At 36.5% G+C, this 23,907-nt stretch overlaps 3 protein-coding genes across 3 annotated transcripts in view; 2 read left to right on the top strand and 1 right to left on the bottom strand.

The window, feature by feature from the left end:
* LOC309510241 (NACHT, LRR and PYD domains-containing protein 12-like) overlaps positions 1-11,341 on the top strand; it is a 48,470-nt gene extending 37,129 nt beyond the window's left edge. The window contains exons 7-10 of the mRNA XM_082191261.1: positions 2,056-2,226; positions 7,276-7,446; positions 8,991-9,166; positions 10,381-11,341. Coding sequence (XP_082047387.1) covers positions 2,056-2,226; positions 7,276-7,446; positions 8,991-9,166; positions 10,381-10,385 — 523 coding nt within the window. The 3' untranslated portion in view covers positions 10,386-11,341. The remainder of the gene's footprint in view (positions 1-2,055; positions 2,227-7,275; positions 7,447-8,990; positions 9,167-10,380) is intronic.
* LOC309510264 (protein adenylyltransferase SelO-like) overlaps positions 1-22,634 on the bottom strand; it is a gene marked incomplete at its 5' end in the record, with an annotated part of 82,863 nt that extends 60,229 nt beyond the window's left edge. Inside the window, 14 exons of the mRNA XM_082191277.1 lie at positions 18,250-18,349; positions 18,431-18,475; positions 18,553-18,682; positions 19,332-19,415; positions 19,521-19,593; positions 19,695-19,764; positions 19,848-19,935; positions 20,022-20,089; positions 20,321-20,419; positions 20,586-20,642; positions 20,930-20,994; positions 21,082-21,210; positions 22,256-22,374; positions 22,451-22,634. Of these exons, the coding sequence (XP_082047403.1) occupies positions 18,250-18,349; positions 18,431-18,475; positions 18,553-18,682; positions 19,332-19,415; positions 19,521-19,593; positions 19,695-19,764; positions 19,848-19,935; positions 20,022-20,089; positions 20,321-20,419; positions 20,586-20,642; positions 20,930-20,994; positions 21,082-21,210; positions 22,256-22,374; positions 22,451-22,634 (1,311 nt within the window). The remainder of the gene's footprint in view (positions 1-18,249; positions 18,350-18,430; positions 18,476-18,552; positions 18,683-19,331; positions 19,416-19,520; positions 19,594-19,694; positions 19,765-19,847; positions 19,936-20,021; positions 20,090-20,320; positions 20,420-20,585; positions 20,643-20,929; positions 20,995-21,081; positions 21,211-22,255; positions 22,375-22,450) is intronic.
* LOC309510260 (amyloid beta A4 precursor protein-binding family B member 1-interacting protein-like) lies at positions 12,822-16,391 on the top strand. The gene is made up of 4 exons (XM_082191273.1): positions 12,822-13,041; positions 13,245-13,368; positions 13,463-13,509; positions 14,320-16,391. The coding sequence occupies exons 1-4, from the start codon at positions 12,883-12,885 to the stop codon at positions 14,866-14,868; spliced, it is 879 nt and encodes a 292-aa protein (XP_082047399.1). The 5' UTR covers positions 12,822-12,882; the 3' UTR covers positions 14,869-16,391.
* Positions 22,635-23,907: the final 1,273 nt, after the last annotated feature.

Genomic DNA, 23,907 nt, shown 5'->3' on the forward strand with positions numbered 1-23,907 from the left:
ATTTTTAAAGGAGGTTGTCACCAAATCTTGCTCTATTGCTTATTGGACTAAATGTGTTAATGACCTTGATTGGGAAAGTGTCTGGTTATTACCTCATAAGTTTTTTGTTACAAACAAGGTTAAAGAAATCTCTTTCAAGATATTGCACAAATTCTACCCTGTCAAACATTTCCTTAGTAAGTTTAAGACATTGATGTAAGTTGTAAGGTGTTTGCTGGCTACCAAATAGTTTGATAAACTCATCCATGTCCAGGGACTTGGCTCTCCGTGACTCTACACTGAGCACTCCCAGGTCATATATAATTTAGTGTGTACATACGTAAACACTGACGTGTTGTGGTGTCTCTTTCCTCCTGTTTTAAAAACGCGCAACTGTGCTCGCTAATCAAACAGTGATTGACAGCACTCTGGTCCAATGGTGCGGTGGGCATTTTCAGGTTGACAGTAAATCTAGCCCAATGAGATTGGAGGGGGGGCACCAGGGGGGGCCAATCATATTCCAGGGGGGGCCGGTGCCACCCTGTGCCCCCCCTCTAGACACGCCCCTGCTGCTCTGTTTAAATTGTCTGCAGTATAATTCGTACATTCACAGTAAGCACCGCTCCACAGTCATATTCCATATTCACACAGTGATTGACAGGAAGGAGGCGGGGCCAACTTCACGCAGTGATTGACAGGGTGGAATGCATTTTCAATTTGCACAATGAATTTTGCTTCATTCATTGCGGGACATTTAATGAAAATGCAATTGCAAGTGTCTTAACTGTGGGTGTAAATGCAATTAAGAAAAATAACATTTGAATGATCATTTTGCTACATTATTTGTTTGAACATGTTAAACATATCTAATCATTTCTGTAATAAATTTTAATTTTACTTTTGCAACTTATAAAGCATTAAAATGTTCAATTTACATATTAAAACTAGTGTATGAAATGGCAAATGTAAATTATATAATTGAATTTTCATTTTCATTTTGCACCAAAAGTTGCACAAATGTAATGGAAAATGTAAGTTTAAATACAGAAATGCATTGCCATTTTACATATTGCATTGTCATTTTGCATATTACATTTCAAATTGAATATTGCTACCCATAAGCTTCCATAGCATTCTCATTGGTTTGCTGGCATTTGGGGGGTTTCATGCGAAAGGAAAGCTGACTGTGAATAGAGCTACAGGGATGACATCAAAACCTGGAAGACTAATTCGCCACTGGTTGCCTCTAATTTATGGAAGCTTGTTTCCGCCACAAAATAAAACAATTTAAAAGATAATTGTGACTTTTTATCTCACAATTCTGACTGTTTTTCCCCTCAGAATTGCAAGGTACAAACTCGCAATTCTGACTTTTTATGTCACGCAATTGTGAGTTTGGCCCTGTCACAAACGGCACCCTAAACACTCGTGGTCTTCCTCTGAGTCCGCACTTTCCTGACGTAACACCGCTTTGACTGTCGTGAACAAGTCTGCTGTGGAGCTCGATCGCTTCAGTGCGCATTTAGAGCGCATATCGACCACAGAGGGGCGCTCGTGAGTACCCTTCTGAAACCTAACATTACTAAATAGGACACCCTACGGTTTCATGGACTTAAAGGGCACGCAGAAGCCCTTGTAAGTCTACAAGACTGAAAGTGCATATGAAGTGTGCCATTTAGGACAGGGCCTTTATATCTCGGTGAGTGGACTCTGACAAAATGAAACACCTCTGATTGGCCACTGCGTTCAATAGACCAACAAACATGACTGTGATTGGCTACATTTCTCACCGCTGTAAAAACATTTGACGTTCTCCAGAGCTCAAACACAAAAACACACTTGAGAGTTTGCCAGTGTGATATTATTACAGCATCAACTGAGGGTGATCTTGCATTCGCTTGAGAGTGCTTATATTTAAATTTGACTTTGTGATGTTTTTTACCATTTTTTAATTTAACAAACTATTTGTGATCAAGCATTAATTGACGGACCCCCTGCAGTACGGCTGCGGACCCTTGTGTTAAACTGATCTGATCTGAACTGAGAGAGTGAAGAGTGTGTCATTGTTCTCTACAGGTTGAGGGATTGTGGAGTCACAGATGAAGGTTGTTCTGCTCTGGCTTCAGCTCTGAGATCAAACCCCTCACACCTGAGAGATCTGAATCTGTCTGAGAATAAACTAGGAGATTCAGTTCATCTGCTCTCTGCTGTACTGGAGGATCCTCACTGTAAACTGGAGACACTGTGGTAAGATGAACTCTCTGATAAACACATATTTTGTCCTTGGTAAATATATTATGTATTAGTTAATTAATAGTTTTTAACTTTTTTACTCAGTGATCACCAACTTTGCTTGTTAAACTCTAGCTTGTTTTCGGGTCTGAAGAAGGAGTCCAACCAAACAATTACACATCCACACAACACAGATGAGAGACAATTGAATACATTTTATTGAGAGCTCATTTTCTGTACAATTATAGTTTGACCAGGAAAACCAAAACCAGTATTTTATGTGTGATTCATAGACACTCAGTTAAACAATAAATGACAAGTGATACTTACTTCAGTCCAAATGCACAATAAAAAAATATTCAGTTAAATCAGTGAACATCACAGGTGAGCCAATGCTTGATTAAACATGCTAATCCTAAAACATAAATGTTCTCCCCAGTGTATACAGTATTGTGCAAAAGTCTTAGGCATGTTAATATCCCCCCCCCCCCCCCCCCCCCCCAAAAGATGGTTTTAAGTCAGTTATTTATATATTTTGCTGTAATGTGTCAGTAGGAAATATCAGTTTAGATTTCCAAACATTCTTTTTGCCATTAATTGTAATAATCCAGTGAGATTTGTGTATGCACAAGGAATCTGACAACAGCCGGTATGATCTGATCTCACCATCATCGAGTCCGTCTGTGATTACATGAAGAAACAGAAAAATGATTAACATGCCTAAGACTTTTGCACAGTACTATATAGTATAGATATATAATTACTCCACATCACAAACAAGACAAAACATTACACAAATACACAAAGTATAAATGTTATATTAAAACAACAGTGTTTTTGAACTGACAGAGTTACAACACCCACAGACTTCCATAGGAATCGAGGAATGTGGAAGTAAAGTTTTGTATTGCAGTAAATATCATTACAATAAGGCAAAACAAAACTATAATAAATGTCCTAAAGAACAGAGCACAATATAAAAAAGGAAAAAGAAATAGAAAAAAAGAATAATATCAGGGACAAAAAGGTTTCTAATAATTCAAATTTCTTTAATAAATTGATTAATCTTCCACTTTTCAATGTTGACATTCTCTGATCCTCTTCGGTTTAAAAATGACCGAACACGTTTTTAATTTAATCGGAATGGGATGACACTTGGTGACGTTTGTTGTATTAGCTTTGTGAACACACTCACACACAGACACAGACACACACACACACACACACACACACACACAATAATTGTTTGGTCTTATTTTAGCCTAATAGGTGTTCCTGATATCTGTTGCATATGCAACAAAATCTCTCTATAATTAAATTTGTATTCCTGTTTTTTAACCTACAGTTTGATAATGATTGTTTGCTGTTGTTATTTTATTGTTTTTGCTGTTGGATCATAATTGCTGTTCCCTTCTGAAGTTGTATTACCATTTATAGAATTAAACTGAATAAAATACCAATTAATTGCAAAATGTCTGTATAAAGTGTTTTGAATTATCACTATCCATCCCTTATTTTGTTAGATTTTTTGAATTATCAAATACTGATTAACAAAAATGCTTGCATTGTGTTCCTTTTCTAACCAAACATTATTGTTTGATTGTAATCATAATGCAAAACCTGATACTTATGTAACAAAAATATCTAAACCTTGACAAAACGTAGTCTTTTAGAATGTCTAAATATATATCTAAATAATTTTTTTTTTAAACTAATAAAATGGAGAAATCATGTCTAAAAAAAACAATGGGAATCAAAAAGCCTCTCTATGTATTTATATAGGGAGCAACAGTACAGCCTACAGGCGGTTACACGACATTACACAAGTTTTTACTTTTTAACGCCACTGGATGACGCTTTTCTCACTTCAAAAAATGGATTTTAAAGACCTGCACTAATGTGACATGTTGCATTTATTGAAAAATAATAATAATACAAATAAAAATATGAATTCTAATATTTTTTATAATTATTGCATAGTACCATAGAAACCTTTCTAAATTCGAAATAATACCGTATTTTCCGGACTATAAGTCGCTCCGGAGTATAAGTCGCATCAGTCCAAAAATGCGTCATGACGAGGAAAAAAACATACATAAGTCGCACTGGACTATAAGTCGCATTTATTTAGAAATGGATTTAACAAAATCCAAGACCAATAACAAGTTATTTAAACAAATGTCTGTCTGTTTTAATAACTTAATGTCTAAGTTATTCAGCTACCGGTACACAATAGCACACAGAAAAACAGGCTGAATAGGTGTATGTTAACGTAACACATTAACAGTTAGCTACACAATAGCAGAACATACCCGGGAGGCTGAATAGGCTAAATTAACATAACAAGCCAGCGAGTCCAACAGTTATCGGTAAAGCAAGTTCACCAAGCTCCCGCGATCTCATTCCACGTCACTGAATCCGTTGAATTCTTCATCCTCTGTGTCGCTTCTGAACAACTCCGCCAATTCCGGAGGAAGATGAAGCGCCGTCTCCTCTTCTGCGGGGCTGTCGTCAGACTCGGCATCAGTTCCAGTTATTCCTGCCTTTCTGAATCCCGACAGGATGGTTTCGGTTGTCACTGAAGTCCATGCTGTGTCGATCCATCCAAGGACTTGCTGGAAAGTTGCATGGCGCATCCTCCCGGTTGCCGTGAAGCTGTGCTCTCCATCCACCATCCACTCCTCCCACAGGCGACGCAAGACTGCCTTAAAGCTCCGGTTCACAGAGATGTCGAGTGGCTGGAGTACTTTGGTTAAGCCTCCAGGGATGATGACAGGAATGGAGTTGCAAGCTTTTATTTTATCTTTGAATTGTGGCGTTATGTGCGCTCGCATACTGTCCATCACAAGCAGAGCTTTGCGTGTTTTAAAGAAGCCATCAGGACGCTTAGTGTAGCACTTTGTAAGCCAAATGTTCATCATTTCTTGATTCATCCACCCTTTCTCATTCACGGCCACGACAACTGTGGGGGGAGATTCGTCTTTGGGCATTGTTTTCCGTTTGAAAATGACCATCGGTGGCAATTTCGATCCATCTCCACAACATGCCAGCACCACTGTGAAATGTGATTTCTCATGACCAGTTGTCACTATATTCACACTTTTCTGCCCTTTCTCTGCGACACTTCGGCCCATGGGGATGTCAAATGTGAGGGGGACCTCGTCCATGTTGATAATATGATCCGGTGACACGTTGTGTTCAGTTACCTGCTTTTTAACAAACTCACGGAAACTGTCGACCTTAGCTTGGAAGTCTGCTGGCAGTTTCTGACACAACGTTGTCCGTGCTCTGATAGAGAGGCGGTTGCGTTGCATGAAGCGGTAACACCAAGAAGGTCCGCCTGCAAAGTCATTTATATTCATCTCCTTGGCAACTACCAGGGCGTGGAGACGCAACTGCACCGTTGACAAGCCTCTCCCGGCAGCGCGTTGTTCAAGAACCCATCTGTGGACTCGTTCCTCCAGCTCTGGCCATCTTGCTTTCAGCCCGCGATTAGCTTTCTTTGTTTTCTTCATTACAGTTAAAGTAACCTCTGCTTTTCGCCAGTCCCTCACAAGTTTCTCACTCACTCCAAACTTTCTTTCTGCTGCTCGATTGCCGTTTTCGGCTGCATATTTTACTACCTGCAGTTTGTAATCTGCAGAATAGGATTTTCTTTTTGGGGGCATTTTGTTTGCGTTCTGTCTTTCTTAGTTGTCTTTAAGTTAATATTTCACTTAACAGTTTTTCAGTTGTTTTCATTTATTTTTTTCAGGGGTAAAACTAGCTGTAGCCTAGAGCGCATAGAGCGCTCTCTCGTGGCTGTAGACGGTAATGTCACCCCCAATTTCGGCAAGTGAGCGATCCTGTGACGAGTAAATCTTGGTAATGTTGATATATAAGTCGCACCTGACTATAAGTCGCAGGACCAGCCAAGGTATGAAAAAAAGTGCGACTTATAGTCCGGAAAATACGGTAATAAAAAAATATTATTGAACAAAAATATATTACATTGGTTTTCCTAAAAAAAAAAAAAAAAACATTTTAAGGCTTCAATCACTTTTGACCGCGAAGGAGCCAAGTGTGACCCCTAAACGAAGAGGACCAGAGGGATTTACAGTAAATCCAAAATTCTTTTTAAAATACAGAAAACAATGCACTGAAAAAGTGTGTAGGATTTAAATGATTGAATCATGCACATCAGCTCCACATGAACCAATTAAGTTCAACAAAGATAATTTGTTCACATAATGTCAACATCGTGGAATCAAGTCATTTCCAAGTAACCCAATGAAGAAGTTTTAAAGTGATTTTAATATGGTTCCCTAACTGGATTAATTCATTCAATTTCTTATATTTGTGTCGCATGACTGAATTATAAGATTGTATTAGCTATCTACGGAACTATTAATTAGCAATATCATATATTAGCATGCTAAATGCTAAGCATGAAATCTAATTGTAATATAAGGAATAAACATATTAGAAAAAAATATTATTTTAAATGGCCATTAATGGATCATAATTATTGGACAAATATTTAGTAACAAATATATTCAAAATATTAAATTAATATTATTGAACTAAAATATAGTACATTTAATTGATAAAGTTACACTTCAGGTGTTATTAATGTTATCTCTTTATCACTCCATAGTTACAGCACTGCATGGTATTTGTCCCTCAGTTTCTCCTCAAGTTCATGGAGAACCGGCATCCTTTATAAAGCAGTGTAGGATATAGAGGCATTGCTTGTCACTACATTCAAATCACATCACACATTGCAATCTTTAATAAAATGGTCATTTTACACACTGTTTACACAGCGTCATTGTTCTCTACAGGTTGAGATATTGTGGAGTCACAGATGAAGATTGTTTTAGGAAGATCTTGCATTCGTTTGAGAGTGCTTATATTTAAATTTGACTTTGTGATGTTTTTTACCCATGTTTTAATTTTTTAACAAAAAATGATTTGTGATCAAGCATTAATTGACGGACCCCCTGCAGTACGGCTGCGGACCCTTGTGTTAAACTGATCTGATCTGAACTGAGAGAGTGAAGAGTGTGTCATTGTTCTCTACAGGTTGATGGATTGTGGAGTCACAGATGAAGGTTGTTCTGCTCTGGCTTCAGCTCTGAGATCAAACCCCTCACACCTGAGAGATCTGGATCTGACTGAGAATAAACTAGGAGATTCAGTTCATCTGCTCTCTGCTGTACTGGAGGATCCTCACTGTAAACTGGAGAAACTGTGGTAAGATCATATATGACTCACACATGAAACACAATGTAAAGTCGCCTATATTTGAAATGTTCAGCCTTTTTCTGCTGCTGTGTTATTGAGCTTATTGAACTGTAAGTGATTTGTAAGCTCACGCTAAATCGGCCCAAAGTCCGGCATCCGACCAGCGCGGAAGGTCTTAACGTGTTACTGTCCTTTTCTCGAGGCAAAGTATTTTTTGATTAAATGCAATACATCTGAATATGTATTCTCTCGTTATTTCATCTGACTCCATGAATGAAAAGGTTTTAATGATATCTGTGGATCATTAATTGTGAGCGAATGTTTGACTTTTCCTTTTAACTCTTTAATGCAAATAATGCCAAAGTCAGTTAGAATAATCAAATGTAACAATTTATTATGTCAGGTAAATGTATCATGCCAATTTCTTAATCAATTCAAATATAATCGATACAAAACATCAAATACTCTGGAAAATGAGAAGAGATGCAAACCCAACAATAAGAAATACATGAGGCTGAAGATCTCTCTCTCTCTCTCTCTCTCTCTCTCTCTCTCTCTCTCTCTCTCTCTCTCTCTCTCTCTCTCAGCCTCACGGGCGAATCTGAGGTACAGAAAAAGGCCTCGAATTCCCTGCTGCATTTCATTAAATAGCCAGGACCTCTTTCACTTGGAAATATCTTTTAACAATGGAAATTTGCATTCAGAGGTTACACCTTTGGGTGTAGGGAGACCATTTGTCTAGAGGCCAACCCCTCCTTGTGTGCTAGTTATCCATAAACTCTCAAAAACCTTATTACCTTTTGTTTTACTTATTTGGAAACGAGACATTTGTACCAGTCGCACTGTGACATTTTAAATGATACCAAACATGAAAAATACTCTGTGATAATCATTCACATTAAACTATACATTTTCTTGGGTGATTTACATGTGGTCTCAGCATGAGAGAGGGGGAGTGAGGAAGAGGAGGAGAGATGTGTTCTGAGGTGTAACTTTGCCTCACAAATGCTGAGTTCAAATGGTAATTTCCAGAGAGGTCCTTTGTCCTCTCAGGGTCTGGGTGCTCCCCAAACAGACTGTCCGGCATTTCCTAATTGATCAATTCTTACAGATTGAACACATGAGCTGCTCTTCAGGAACATGATTCTGCAGGACTGAGTCACTGAAATACACACTGTCACATCACAATCAACACTTCAGTCTCTTGATTTTAAACCGACTCGATCTCAACACATTCAGAACTGAGAAATGAAGAACATGCTGGATTTATTCTTGCAGTTCATCACGTTCATCTTTCTGCAGGGACTGTTTTTTAAAATATTGTTTACACAATTAAAACAAATCATTACTCCATACGTACTGTATTAGTACAGATCTAAAGACTAGATGTTTATTAATCATGTTTTGAGCTCTGTGACATTTTAGATCTCAGTCCAATGATCCATCAAAACATTTTATTTGTGCTTTAAGTTTGTATTTTCTCTTTAATAATGGATTCACTGCTAAACTGATCTGAACTGAGAGAGTGAAGAGTGTGTCATTGTTCTCTACAGGTTGAGGGATTGTGGAGTCACAGATGAAGGTTGTTCTGCTCTGGCTTCAGCTCTGAGATCAAACCCCTCACACCTGAGAGAACTGGATCTGACTGGGAATAAACTAGGAGAATCAGCCGTGAAGCTTCTCTCTGATCTGAAGAATGATCCACATTATAAACTGGAGACACTATATTGTAAGTAGATTATTTACTAAAGATTACAAAATACAGTAATTTGTAACATATTTTGTTAGATTACACAAGCTTTGTAACCTAATCTAAATAATTTAGAATACTTTGGAATATTAATAAGGTTTGTAACACAAAGGGTCCACCAAACATAGGACTTGGTTTTCCCCTGCATATTATTTTAATAACATCAGTTTTACACAGTATTTCTTGAAGAAAATTTTTTTTATTTAGTTTAATATTTTAGTATTTTAGTTTAATATATATTTTTTTTACTGATGCAACACAATGCAATAAAAGCTGGGGTGTGTAAACTTTTTAAATTGCATGAACAGGATAAATTGTAATTATTTCGTCTTCTGTGAAACCGGGAAGTATTCGCTTCTGAAGGGCAGTACTGAATGAAAAAAAAAGATGATCTTTAAACAAAATGTACACATCATCATAATCCTGTTTAAAGTTTACACCCCCTGCTCTTAATACATCGTTTCCTCCTTGAGCATCAGTAAATGTTTTTACCTTTTGTAATAGTTGTGTACGAGTCACTCAATTGTCCTTAATGTAAAAATATGGATCTCAAAATCATACAGTCATTGTTGGAAAGGTGTCAAATATGCAGAAGATTCTGGAAAACCTAAAAATGTGCAAAACCTGGAGGATTTTTCTGGAGAACAGCGAGTTTAACTGCTCAGTTATTTAGATCCTGTAATAAACATTATTTGTTCTCATTATTCTGAGAACACACACAGTCTCTATGGAATGGACTACATATGCCGTATTATCATTTAATCAGTTAGTACATAGATGTTGTCCGACAGGAGGTCCGCTCTGACTCTCGGCTGCAGGACATTGTCACAGAAGAATCTAGATCACTCCCAGAAAAGATTACAATTAATTGAGAGAGTAGTTTCTGTTCATCACATCATTCATATAATGCGAATAATCGACTGAACCTTTCGTTTCCACGACGGTAAGTGGGAAGTGGTCCTGACACGATGATCTGTTCACAATGGTCTTGATCAGGATCTTCTTCATCTTGTCGTTCTCCCGCGTGCAGAACAACAGCTCTGATGTTCTCCTCACCTTTATATCTCTGGCTGTAATATTAATGTACTCTGTATGTATCTCTGCCTGTGTTTGTTCTGAAATGAATCTACTAATGTGATGTGACCGCAGTAATGTCTCATACTCCATATGTGACTCTGTGTGTTTAATTGTAGTTTAAGGATCAGCTGATGGTGAATAAGGAGCCGCTACAGAGACCGAAGACGCAGAGACCGAAGACACAGAGACCGAAGACACAGAGACTGTGACATTACTATATATATTTTTTTTTTCTGTATGTGCAGCTGCAAGTTTTTTTGTTTGTTTGTTGTTGTTTTTTTACTTTTGGTTCAGATCCAAAGACAGTTTGAAAAAGCATGAAACCTTAATACATTTTCTTTGTGTACAGGAATGCACCCTTATGTCTCTTATGAACTGGTTTTACATTTATCAATGGTGAAGTTGCTCGGAAGTCATCATCTAAGAAATTCTTCTTGAACTGAAAATTTGTTTTGTTACTTAATTATTTAAACTTTCATGATGGTTTCACATTGCGACATTGTTTTTCTTTAACCTATTCTACACTTGTAAGTTTCACTCTCGGTCCCATCACCGATCACTAAAAAAAAAAAAAACTGTTTTTTGTACAGTGTATTTACATAATAATTTGAATGTAATAAGATAACGTTCATTTTGGATGAAGACCTATTTAGCCTGCACAAAATGATCATATTCATCTGAAATGATGGGTCAATCTGATGATCATCATGTTCACAAGAAAGCAAACAGAAGACAGAGCATAAAAGATTATTGAATTTACAGTTTGCTTGTTTTTGTGTGTAACATGATGTTTATTCATTTATTCTTATTATAGAAGGTATAATATCTCACCACTGTAATAGAGGAAATGCAAACTGTCAAAAGTAGCTCTCATTTGTCCACTGGCCAAAGTGTTTTAAAGACACAGCTGTGCAGTGTTGAGCTCACTGCTGTCCTGGGACACTGAAACCATTGTGGAACATTACCTTGAATATGTGCAGGAAGAGCTTCTCTGATCTGATCAAACTCTGTTTCTGTGCAAATCAATCCATGCATTATAACTGTAACCATAATAATACCAGGCATGTGTGACAGTGAGTATCTGTTGTCTCATTTCACTGGCCAGCTCTGTGTAATTCTCTCTGCAGTGGCTCTGAGCTCCAGTCCAGGGCTGCGTTTCCCAGAAGCATTGTGAAGTTGATCGTGAAGACCATTTGCCACCAATGTCCTCTACGATCAACTTATCTCACAATGCTTTGGGAAACGCAGCCCAGGTTTTTCTCTCAGATACCCAGACATTGGCCTATTGTGAGAGGAGATTTCTTTGTACCGCATATATCCAGAGTCTTTATTGCGCAACCACAAACTCTAAAATACAAATCTGGCAATCCCCATTCCCCAGGTTTAACAGTTTCATTTTCAATACTCTCTACCCAGGCTCTGGGCAGACTTGTCTTAATATTTTCACACATCGAGTCCACTTTTGACATTTCGATTTCATCATCCCACTCCGAAACACAATCATATAAGGCTCTATGAGGTAAGAACCCTCTTACATCATATGCTATATCCTTAACTTGTCTCACTCCTGCTTTCATATACAATTTGTCATAAAACACTCTCTCTTTCATTCTAAAATTTGGATATAAAAATATCGGTTGTTTTAAAACTTGATTTATATTTTCACACTCATACTGTATATTTCTGTATATGACCTCTGCCCACACACTTAGCACTTCCTGATAAAACAGCGGCATTTTGTCATACATCGGCTTTTTCAATCCCATAAAAAGCCCTTCTTCCCCACATCCACTACATTTGTCCAGCACATCCTTCATATAACCTTTCCATCCATACTCCACTTTATCACATAAATACTTTTTCATCGTTTTTACCCTTATGGCCTTCTTTTTAACTTCTAAGTCAATCAATCCTAATCCTCCTTCTTTATAACTTGCAATTAATGTTTCCTTGCTATTTTAACTCCTTTCCCTCCCCACATAAAATCATTTGTTATCTCAGTCATCTCATTAAGAAAGCATGACAAATCATCAAGGGTGTTTCAGGCTATGATTAGGTTAGGGTGGGCTGTGTTTTATGTTTGTCAAGCAATTGGGAAATAAAACGCAAAAAATGCAATAAATGTAATACATGCACAATTAAACCCCGACCCCAACAGAAAAGGGACATACATTCTTTGTATGTTTGAAATAATTCAAAATTATAAAGCAAAAGATTTTTGTGGTTCATTTTAGCAATATTAGGACTAATCCTAAAGTGTGGCATGAGGGGCACTGGCAATCAAATTGTGATTTTAGTGTGTCATCCACTGTCTCTGCTATGCAACTGCAGCTCAATAACATATGTAATCAAAACAATGTTAATATCACCAACTGTCCATTTGGAGAAAAATGAATATTAGCAAAGCATGAACTAATACTGAAAACCCTAGTAAGTTGTTACCCAACCCTTTGTTGTTTTGAGAACAAAAAAACATTGATTAAAGATTCAATCCCTGAAAAATGAATGGTTCCACAAATCTGTAGAGAATGACAGGGAAACAATAGCGGATACAGCTAAATGAAGTGTTATTATCTTGGCCTTCTCAGGTGTGTATATCAGGTGTGTGTCATGTTCATATGGTCACTGTGATCTGCTTTCAGCATCCTCAAATTCAAAAAGAATCCCAATACATCAAGTATCTGTGTTGTGATGATGAGTTGACCATGACTCTGTGGGTGACTGGGATACGTATTGCAAAGGTGAGCAGAAACCAGGCCACACACCAAAAACCAAAATAGATAATGATGATAAATGCAAGAAGACACTAATTTGAAGTTTTTGCAGCAAATTAAATTATAAATTATAGTTTACAATGCAAAAACATACTGTAAATTGTAGCTGTATTGTGTTGGGTCCTATTGTGAGCTGTCTACTTTGTCAAAAAAAATAAGTTCTTCTACTTTATTAACGGTCTTGTTTTGTCATGATTTTGTCATAGTATGGTAAGCAGTTATATGAAAACTACAAAGCCGCTGTGAGGAAAGCAGCCGGCACTGGAAGCTGGGCTAACCGCACTATCCAGGCCTCCTCCAGTGCATCCACACCCTCCCCTACACCTAAAGGTAGAGATAATGAGCTAAATAGATTGTTATAAAATGTATCATAGATCTTGATATATTAAAGGATTTTGATGACATTTTTGTGCTTATCTTTCAGCCAAAGCTGCGAATGGACACGCTCCTCAGCTTCCAAAGGACACCAAGGTACCTCTAAATCTATCAGTTGCCTTAGTAATGAAGAACACCATAATATAATACCATAAATAATATAAGTTCATGGACCATACTGAAGTGTGAACTATTATGTTTTCAGACACTTAACTGCATGTTAATTGCAATTAAACAAAATATAGTTTAAATTTATTAACACACTTAAGTACATAATTTTATAACATTTCATAATTACTTCTACTTTCAATGAAATATGAAGTTTACTGCCGAATGTACTGAGAAGCATTTATAGTAAACTAAAATATACATATATCATTTCTATTGAAACTTGACATGTTTTCAATATTTAATTACACATTTGTCATGATGAAGTTGCCAATTGGTAAATTTAAAATATATTAACATTAAATGTATTAACGAATAACACACTACAGTTGAAATTATAATCAAATTTGCATGTGCTCTAGTATGTTTGTCAATATCAAAATAAATGTACTGCAGAAGATTACTAAACCATAATTTAAAAAGTATAACTGTTAATTTGTCATGATTGCAAAGTACACTTTTTAAAATTGCACTAAACTCTGTTAAGAAACAGTCATGAAAGTGCAGTGTCTTTAAATACACATAGAGTGGCCTTTTATTTAATGAACAATATATTATCTGAAAATATATATTTTTAAATATACTTCAAAGATTTAAAGTATACTTCAAGAGCAGTAAAATTAAGCACACTACTTTTCCACAAAGGGTGACGGTTCCTTTAGAGCTGTTTTAATCCCCTTGTAATTTCATCATTTATCTGAAATGCTCCTGAATGCTACTTTTGGTTTGTTTTTGAAGGGTCCTGGCAACCAAACATCTTTCCCACCACCTCCGCCTTCAATGGAAACCCTGCCTCCTCCACCACCCGACCCCATGTTGCCTCCTCCTCCCCCTGCTCCTCCTGCCAGCACAACCAAAGTCAACAAGTTTCCTCCTCCACCTCGATTCCCACAATCCTCCTTCCCACCTCCACCCATGGATGACCTGCCTCCACCACCACCTCCTCCAGAAGATGCCGAGCTGCCCCCTGACTTTCTTCCTCCACCGCCTCCTAGTTTTGCACCTCACGGGGGAGACTCACTCCCCCCACCACCTCCAGACCCCATTACCTCCCTTCCACCTCCTCCTCCTCCTGGTCCCCAAAACTTTGCATCTGCAGGTGGAGCTCCACCACCACCGCCTCCACCACCAGCTCCTGCACCGGCTGCCAACCCATCCGCCGGCTCCATCAGAAAAATGCCTCCAGCTCCACCAAAGAGAACTACACCTCTACAAACAGCGCCCCCAGGTGGCGAACTCATGTCAGAACTGATGACAGCAATGCTGAAAAAGCGCAGTCAACAATGATCTTGAAGACAGATAGAGCTAATTGACATGTTTTTGTAGTTGGACTGAGGAACTGACCGCCAAACAAGTTCTCGGCGTGACATTAGGACACACATCTTTAATTATTTTGTTGTTTAATATTCTTGCATTACACCACCAGACTAAAATATGTAAATACTTTGTACTTACTAGGGTTGGGTATCGAGAACCGGTTCCATTTTAGAACCGGTAACAAATTTCTAAAAACCGGGTATTCGATAAGACGCACGCATTACGATTCCTCGTATCGATTCCTGACTATCCGTTATTTCAAATGTAGGCGCGCGGCAAGCACGTTCATAATAGAAGCGACATGGGCCGTGGGCGCGACGAGCATGCGGTACGTGGCGCACGTTTTTGCAGGCGCGCTTATGCCTCGGCGAGATGAAAACATCTAAACTTTTCAGAATGGCGCAAGCGGTGCGCAGGTCAAGTGACAAAAAACAACCGACCTTTCTGTAACATCAAAAGCTCGGCTGAACAGCTGATCATAGCTGAACAGGGCGGGTTTTTATTTCTCATCTCCATAAATATATCTAGTAGCCTAGTAAATGGTTGGTTGCATAGCAACGACAGACGCCACGGGAGCGCAAGCGCTTGCGGAAAGAAGGAGACGGCCGTACGTGCTTATGTGAACGGTCTCTAATTCAGGAATCTATGTGGCTTAAAATAATTTTTGTTTAGTGTAAAATGGAGATCACGATTACATACATCAGACAACTACTCAGAATAACATTTTTAGTATAATAGTCTATTTTTTTTTTAAACTAGTTTGAATAATTAATTCAAACACTAATTAATTCAGTATCTCATAAATACTTGTTTAATGAATGAATGATTCACCGTTTTTGAACGAATCTCTCGAGTCTTCTTCAATAAATAATTCAATAAAAAAAAAACAGTCGATTTTTGCCACTTACTGCTGGAGTAATAATGTAATCAACACCTTTATATGAAGAGACTCCTTTCACTTTAGCCATTTTATTGGTTATTGCATAAAATTGGCAAGAATAAAAGGTAGAAATATTTATTCTTCAATTATTTGCCCTTTTTTCTCCCTCCAAAAAATATTGGAATCGGAAACAAGAATCGATAAGAACCGGATTCGATAAGCAGAATCGGAATCGGAATCGGAATCGCTAAAAATGAAACGATACCCAACCCTAGTACTTACGCACCTAATCAGATTATTTGTATTACAAATATGCTATATCATCATTGCTAATGGAATGTCATAATAAATAAGGTCTTGCAAAGTTAACTGTTTAACAGATTTTGACATGCCTAATTGTTAAACAGGAGTAAACGAGATGCATGATGCAAAGATTTTTGCACTTTTGTAGAAATGCAGAAACAGCAATATTACAAAAGACATCCATGTCCATGTCCATATATAACATGCATATATGTACATATATAACATCAAACATGGCGCATCCTCCAATCAGATCATCCATTAGGAAGTGTGATTACAATGTCATAAACAATATTTTTGGTTCAAATGATGCTGAAATTCATGATTTTTTTTTTTTCATTCGACCCTGAGTTAGGAAGAACAGCTGACCCTCAGCTGCTGAGCCCAGGATGGAGGTTTACTGGCATATCCGGCTCTCTCAGCCTCTTCCTGCTCCATAAATGGCTCCATTAAAGTCTTCTGCAACAGTGTCACCTAGAAATACATCAAACATACTGTCAACAAGCCATAATGGTCTGTCTGAAGATGTTACATTGTATGTATAATTGTCAAGTCTTCATTTCACAGTAATATATTAAAGCAAACACTCTAAGATATATGATAAGCATGATCATGACAGTATATTAGTTTGACATCACATGTAATAATACCTCTGAAAAGTCATTTTTCTCTGCTTTTCTGATAGCAGATTCAGCCATCCAGTTCCTCAACACATACCGTGGGTTTACTCCTGAACAATAGAAAAATTACTAATAACATTAAATACAACATAACACATCGTAAAAAAACACACACTACCGTTTAAACATTTACGGTCAGTAAGGCTTTTTTTAAAAAAAAGAAATTAATAATATTATTCAGCAAGGATGCATAAAAAGGGACAATAAAGACATTTATAATATTACAAAAGATTCAAATAAACGCTGTTCTTTTGAACTTTATATTAATCAAAACATGTATCAGGGTTTCCTCAGAAATATTAAGCAGCTCAACTGTTTTCAAATGTTTCTTGAGCAGCAAATCATCATATTAGAATGATTTCTGAAGGATCATGTGACACTGAAGACTGGAGAAATGATCACAGGAATAAATTACATTCAACTGAACAAATATATTAATTACACAAATACTGTATATTCAAATAGAATAATTTATTTTATATTGTAATAATATCTCATAGTATAATAATATATTATAGTAATACAAAATTACTGTTTTTATTGTATTTTTGATTAAATAAATGCAGCCTTCGTGAGTATAAGAAACTTCTTTCAAAAACAAATCTTACCAATCATGAACATTTCAGCGGTAGTGTTACTGTAACAATATATAAACACATAATATATAACACTGCATCATATAACATATACAAAAACACACCTTGCATTCTGTGCTGCCGTTCTTCATCTGAGTCACTCATTATCCTGAAGAAGACGATTAACACATCAAGTGATGTTCATTTTTAATCCTCTAAAGAGTTTGAGTTTACATTACAGCAACATTACCTTGACAGACGCTGTAAATACAGCTGAACCCAGTCTCTGAAATGCTTGTGTGATGAGAGGTCTGAAAGAGCCCACAAAGACTGTCAAGAGAGACACAGTCACAGTTAATGGACTGAAATCATGATTATGGATATTGCGGCTGCTGTGGGAGTGAATGGAGAGGAAACGTACCGGAGCAAAGGATCCCTTCTGAAGCCGGGACAGGGTCACTTCACTCAGCTGTCTGAAAGTCATAGTGAAGTCTGCTCCAGTGTCCTCCATTAGCTCAACACATCACACATCATACAACATTATATGGGTCATTCTCAGGAAATGCTGCCATTTGTGTGATCTACTACTGATTTAACTCCATACTGGACTTTTACTGGACTGGACTATTTCTGACAGTTTGGTCGTTAAATATATAATAATAAAATAAAAAAACTATCTAATTAAAAAAGTTTATAATGAAATTATGTGTGTGTGTGTGTGTGTGTGTGTGTGTGTGTGTGTGTGTGTGTGTGTGTGTGTGTGTGTGTGTGTGTGTGTGTGTGTGTGTGTGTCTTACTGATTCCTTACTTTTTTTTATTTCTTTTTTTTATTGTCACAAATGACACCATTTCCTGAGAATGGCCAAATAACTTTATCACATTAATTAATTATAGTACAATTAGAGAAAAAAACAATCCAGCTAATATTTACCTTTAGAAGAAATGCAATCACATATGAATCCTTTTCTTCATTTCCCAGAAAGCCCAACTTTGCTTTGAACAGCTCATGAAATCTATAACAGAAACAGTAAAGTGAGATCAGGAATGACTCAGAGAGGAATACAGTGATCTATATTGTCTAATGACAGGCTCACCTTTGATGGTAGATTTGTGGATACTCTCTCAATATTTGCTGAGATCTGAAGTAAATGAATTGACATGAATCACCCTTATTTATTCCAGACCAATACCAACAGTAAATAAAAGGATCTCTTACTGTGAAAGCTGATCTGAGGTCAGCAGTGGTTTCAGAGCTTCTAGAAGTTTCTGTAGATTGAACAGGCCAACATTAGCCTGAGCTCCTATACTGTACCGGCCCTCGTCATCAGACGTGTTGGGGACAAAATCTATACAGAGGAAACAATGCTGTAGCAATAACACACATTTAACAATACAATTATTATATGTTATTATTATGGCTGTCTGTTTCACTTTAACTTATTAGAATATAATGAAGTAAAATAAAACAAGTAATGGATTAAAAAAATTATGCAATTAATCATGCCCCGGCCTCAACCCATGTATATTATACTGTAAGTAGCCTATATACAAAATTTATAGTAGATCTAAAGTAGCTTACTATTCATACAATGTTCCACTTTTGCAGTATTGTATACATATATATATAATATATATATATATGTATGCGTGTGTGTGTGTTCTCGTATATGGTTTAGGAGGACACAAATGTGTATAATGACAACGTAAACATCTTCACACTTCCTGTGTCCTCATAGGTTTAGGGGTAGGGTTAATATACAGAGTCCCTGTGTGTGTGTGCGTGTGTGTGTGTGTGTGCGTGTGTGTGTGTGTGTGTGTGCGTGTGTGTGTGTGTGTATGTGTGTGCGTGTCTGTGTGTGTGTGTGTGTGTGTGTGTGCGTGCGTGCGTGCGTGCGTGCGTGCGTGTGTGTGTGTGAAATGTTATATGACAAAAAGCTTAAAAACTAAACGTATAGGAAGATGATTGCTAATATTATGAAAGTTTAAGTTACATACTTGGGTCATATGATTCCATAAATCCAAATGGGCCATAATCAAAAGTGATAGAAAGCAGACTGAAGTTATCTGTGTTGCAGACTCCTGTGAGAAGATGCAGATCATGATGTTGTGCATGTTGCGTATTAAGCTTGATCTATAATGATAAATCTATATGATAACTAAACAAGTAAAGCAGAGTGAACTAACCATGAGCAAAACCAACCGACATCCAGTGGGCGATTAAATGTGCCGTTTCATTCAGCACTCGAGAGAAAAACACCTTCACACAACATGAAAACCATTCAAATATAGTGAGACTGATCAGACAATATAAAATAATCTTGTATTACAGCTAAACAGCAGAGAGACACAGATACTCACCACATACTTGTCAGGGTCATTTGTTGCTATAGATTTAAAATGCTCTTTAATTACAAAGTCCAACAATGTCCTGAAAATAAAAGATAAAAAGAAATTAAAAAGCAAATAAGAGTGAGAAAAAAATATTACTCTCCAAAGTTAAAGTTAATATACCGTAGGACATCTAACTCTCCAGTTCTAGTTAATATCTCCAGTGAACCGATACGAAACCAGGACTTGGCCAGACGCAGAACAACCGCTCCTGATAGATACAGAGAACAATCACATAAAGCTGAGGAGGATAAAGAACTTAGTTACTCGATTTTTCCAAATCTGATCGTATTTTACCTCTTTCTTTTATGACACTGCCATTATAAAACGGATCCCTCCAAACAGGTTCCTCACTCACAACCAGACTGACAAACAATAAAGGCAAAAAAAATGGAAAAGGTATAAATAAATAAAATAATAATATTCAACACCAAACATTTGAATGTGATAAATACATATATTACTCTTCTTGTGCATGTCCATATGTACCTGAGGGCTCTGCTGGTATATGTGTGTGTGTGTGTGTGTGTGCGTGTGTGTGCGTGTGCGTGTGCGTGTGCGTGTGCGTGTGCGTGTGTGTGTGTGTGTGTGTGTACCTGAGGGCTCTGCTGGTAGGAACTCCCAGAAAGTGCATGGCTTCACTGCACAGGAACTCCCTCACAGAGGAGCGAATCACAGCCCGTCCATCACCAGACCTGCACACAAAACATCATGTACAGTAAACAGTATAACCATTACACTCCTGCCAGACAGAGAATCACACACTATGAGTCATAATGTAAGATCATTTACAACTAAATATATCTCAGAATTACTTAAAAAGCATATCAAAAATATTGAGCAGCAGAAACTGATATTCACCTTGAGTACGGTGTCTTTCCTGAGCCTTTCAACTGGACTTCCCATCTTTCACCCTTTCTGGATAAAAGAGAGATTGTATACCGCTCTAACGGTTAACACTTGTCAGTTCTAAACTGAGAGATGTCATTGTTCAGACGCATGTTTAAGCATTAAGTGAGAATTAGATTTAAAAAATGCCAGAATCATCTATTTGCTGAAAAACCAGTAAGTATAGATCACACTTTCCATTCTTTAATCTTAAACAACATTATGGGAAAGTTGACATGCATTACAACAGAAAAGTCACATCTGACAATAACAACTGATGATTTGTGTTGAACGCTGATGGAAAAGGATGATTTTACCTGTTTGTGTATTCACCCAACAAATGTGCTCTTCCATCCCCCAGCTGTCCGGCCCAATAACCAAACTATAATAATAATAACACATGGTTGACATGTTTGCTCTGGTTGTCTTACGCCATCGCTGTCGGGTTTGAAGTGACGGTCAGTTTTACCTGATGGCCCCCGTATCTGTGTGCCAGTGGAACAGAGCCAGGAAACAGTTTCCCACCACTGACACAACGGACAAACTCTTCATTCTGAATCACAGACTCATTCAGATCCAAAATATTCCTCAACACATCCTGAAATACACAAAAGAGCCTGAATATATGCAGAAACAACATTTACACAAAAGTACTGTGGTGGTACCATGGTCCAGTTTGGTTTTAAAGCAGTTTTCTCAGACTGTGATCCTCAGACCACTGGTGGTTCTGTAAAGAGTCCAAGTGGCCCACGAGTTCATTAGCTGATTAAAAGCTTTATGACTGAATCAATTAATAAAAGTATAACTGACAAAAAAAACAAAAAAAAATGAATTAACTGAATTTATTAACTCAATACAATAAATGAACTGTTTGTGACTAAATAAATGTATGATAAAGTGTTTCTATTGGTATGTAAGTGTTTGGTCCAATTTTGAAGCTAGCATTATATAATAGCTATATATATATAGAGTATAATAGCTAAAAAATAATTTGCCCACAACCTAAAGTAGACATTTATTTGAGGAGTTGGGTGGTTCAAATTTATTTATTTTTTTAAGTGATCTGCTTCACCCTTGTAAAAAATAAGTGTTAAAAATAAAAATGGAAAACTATGTTTCTTTTAAAAAACAGTTATTGCAGATAATACAAAATTAATTAAATAAAAAGCCACTTAACGAGTATACTTTCATGACCGTTTCTTAACAAACTATAATAAATGTTCATTTAATTTCAGTTAACATGATGCAATTAAGTGTCCGAAACATTATATTCAGTTTGCACCAAAGTATATTCTTTTAAAGTAGCCTATATTATTTTCATATAATTTCTCTTTTTAAAAGTATGATGAAGTGTACTTCTTTGTAACAACAGCCTGAATAAGTTCAAAATTATGCTGACGACGACAATGTTATTGGTAGTGATGATGATGATTAATTTATTACTATTTTAAAATGTGGACAAGAAAAATGATAAAGAATGGGTGGGTGTGACCAAACTTTTGACTGGTGGTTAGATGGCACTAGCTCCATTGTATTTTTCTGTTTCATAAATTATACACAGTTACTGCAACAATATCCCCAGGTTTGACTGCAGTGAAGCACAAGTTCTCTGTAAATGATGATGAGTGGATGGGTTTATTGACCTGTGACACAGCAGCCAGTGTCAGGGGCTCTTTCAGAGGAGAGGGCTGAGACTCTGAAAACACACTTCTCTTCACAGTACGAATAACATTACCATCAACCTCATCAAGAGGCAGAGCATCTGTAAAACACACAGAAGTTATTAAAACATAGTCAACGTGTACAATAGCATGTTGGCACTCGTATCTGTATCTTACCTAGTAGTTTATGTGATAATGCCAGTGGTATTTCTCCACAGTGTTTCACATTGCTATAAAAGTGACTCTTATCGAACTCTCTTTCATTACAACTTTCATTCTCACAGAATTCTTGTTCGTCCCTAAATGTAGCGATGGCGACGGCCGATAAAAATAAAAATAATGTGAAACCATGGTTTGTCATTACATCAAACTCACAGGCATATATTTTTTTAGTTTATATGCCCTGTACTTCCTTACATCACGTAACTAGAGGAAAACATCAGAACTGTCACACAAACAATCCTTCAATGTTCCACCAGAGGGCGCTCATCGGCTCAAAAACACGAATGCTCCATTTATGCAATATTCGGGACTTTTTTGTCTTTTTGGAAATGTATGCGAGTTATAAAGTATAACCGATTAAATCTATTAGTTGTATGGGTTCAGAAGCTGTCGTACAAATGGAAACTCTCGGAACTTTCTCACTATAATGATTAAATAAGCGTCTCTAGCCAATGATCAGAGACGACTGTGATTGGTCAACCTCAAATCTGTATAGTAAAAAGTAACAGGTGCCATGTGACCAGCCGTTTTAAAAAAATACTGAATACTTAAAAATTATAAATATTACTGGAGAAGATTGAAATCTCTATGATTGAAATGAATGTAATGAAAATGTAATTTTTTTAATGTAAAAATGTAAACATGTTTTAAGCCCACCCACACCCCATAAATAACCTATTTAACTCACTTTTATATTTATATAACTATTTATATTTATCGAAATATAATAATAATAATATCTGTTATTATTACAATTATTATTAATAACATGAACAAAATACATGAATTAGATTAAATTGTCATTGTTAACATTTATTCATTTTATTTATTTACTATTTATAATATTTAAATAATAATAATAATAACAATTTATATATATATATAGTTATTTTTGGAGACTTATTAGAACTACCGTACTTGACCAATTGGAGACAAGTTATGGGCCACTATGGAACGTCCATTTTATATCAATTTTATGTTAACTGCCAATCTTTCCCCTATTAATTGTATTTCTAAAAGGGCAATCTTCTCCAGTAGCACATCACGTGACAGTATCTTATGGTATATTTTGGTTTCAGAGGGCGGACTCGGAGCACATACATATTCATGAGTTTCCAGGGCATGCATGTGGAACTGATAATTTTAGTTCATGCTTTTTATTTATTTTTATTTTTATTTTATTTTTTATTTTTTTATTTTTTTATTGCAGAGAAGGTAACATACAGAAAATAACACAAAAATAAATAAATACATAAAATAAAATAAAATAAAAACAGAAAAAGGATATCTCACATTCAATTTTAACAAATAAAGATATTACAAAATATCAGGGGTATTAAAGAGTGTAGCCTATCATAGCATTTTAAATATTTCACAGACTTTTTTTTTTTTTTTACAGTCTTATAGAAGAA

The sequence above is a fragment of the Leuciscus leuciscus genome, assembly GCF_965113295.1.
Source record: "Leuciscus leuciscus genome assembly, contig: SUPER_11_unloc_6, whole genome shotgun sequence".
Taxonomy (NCBI): domain Eukaryota; kingdom Metazoa; phylum Chordata; class Actinopteri; order Cypriniformes; family Leuciscidae; genus Leuciscus; species Leuciscus leuciscus.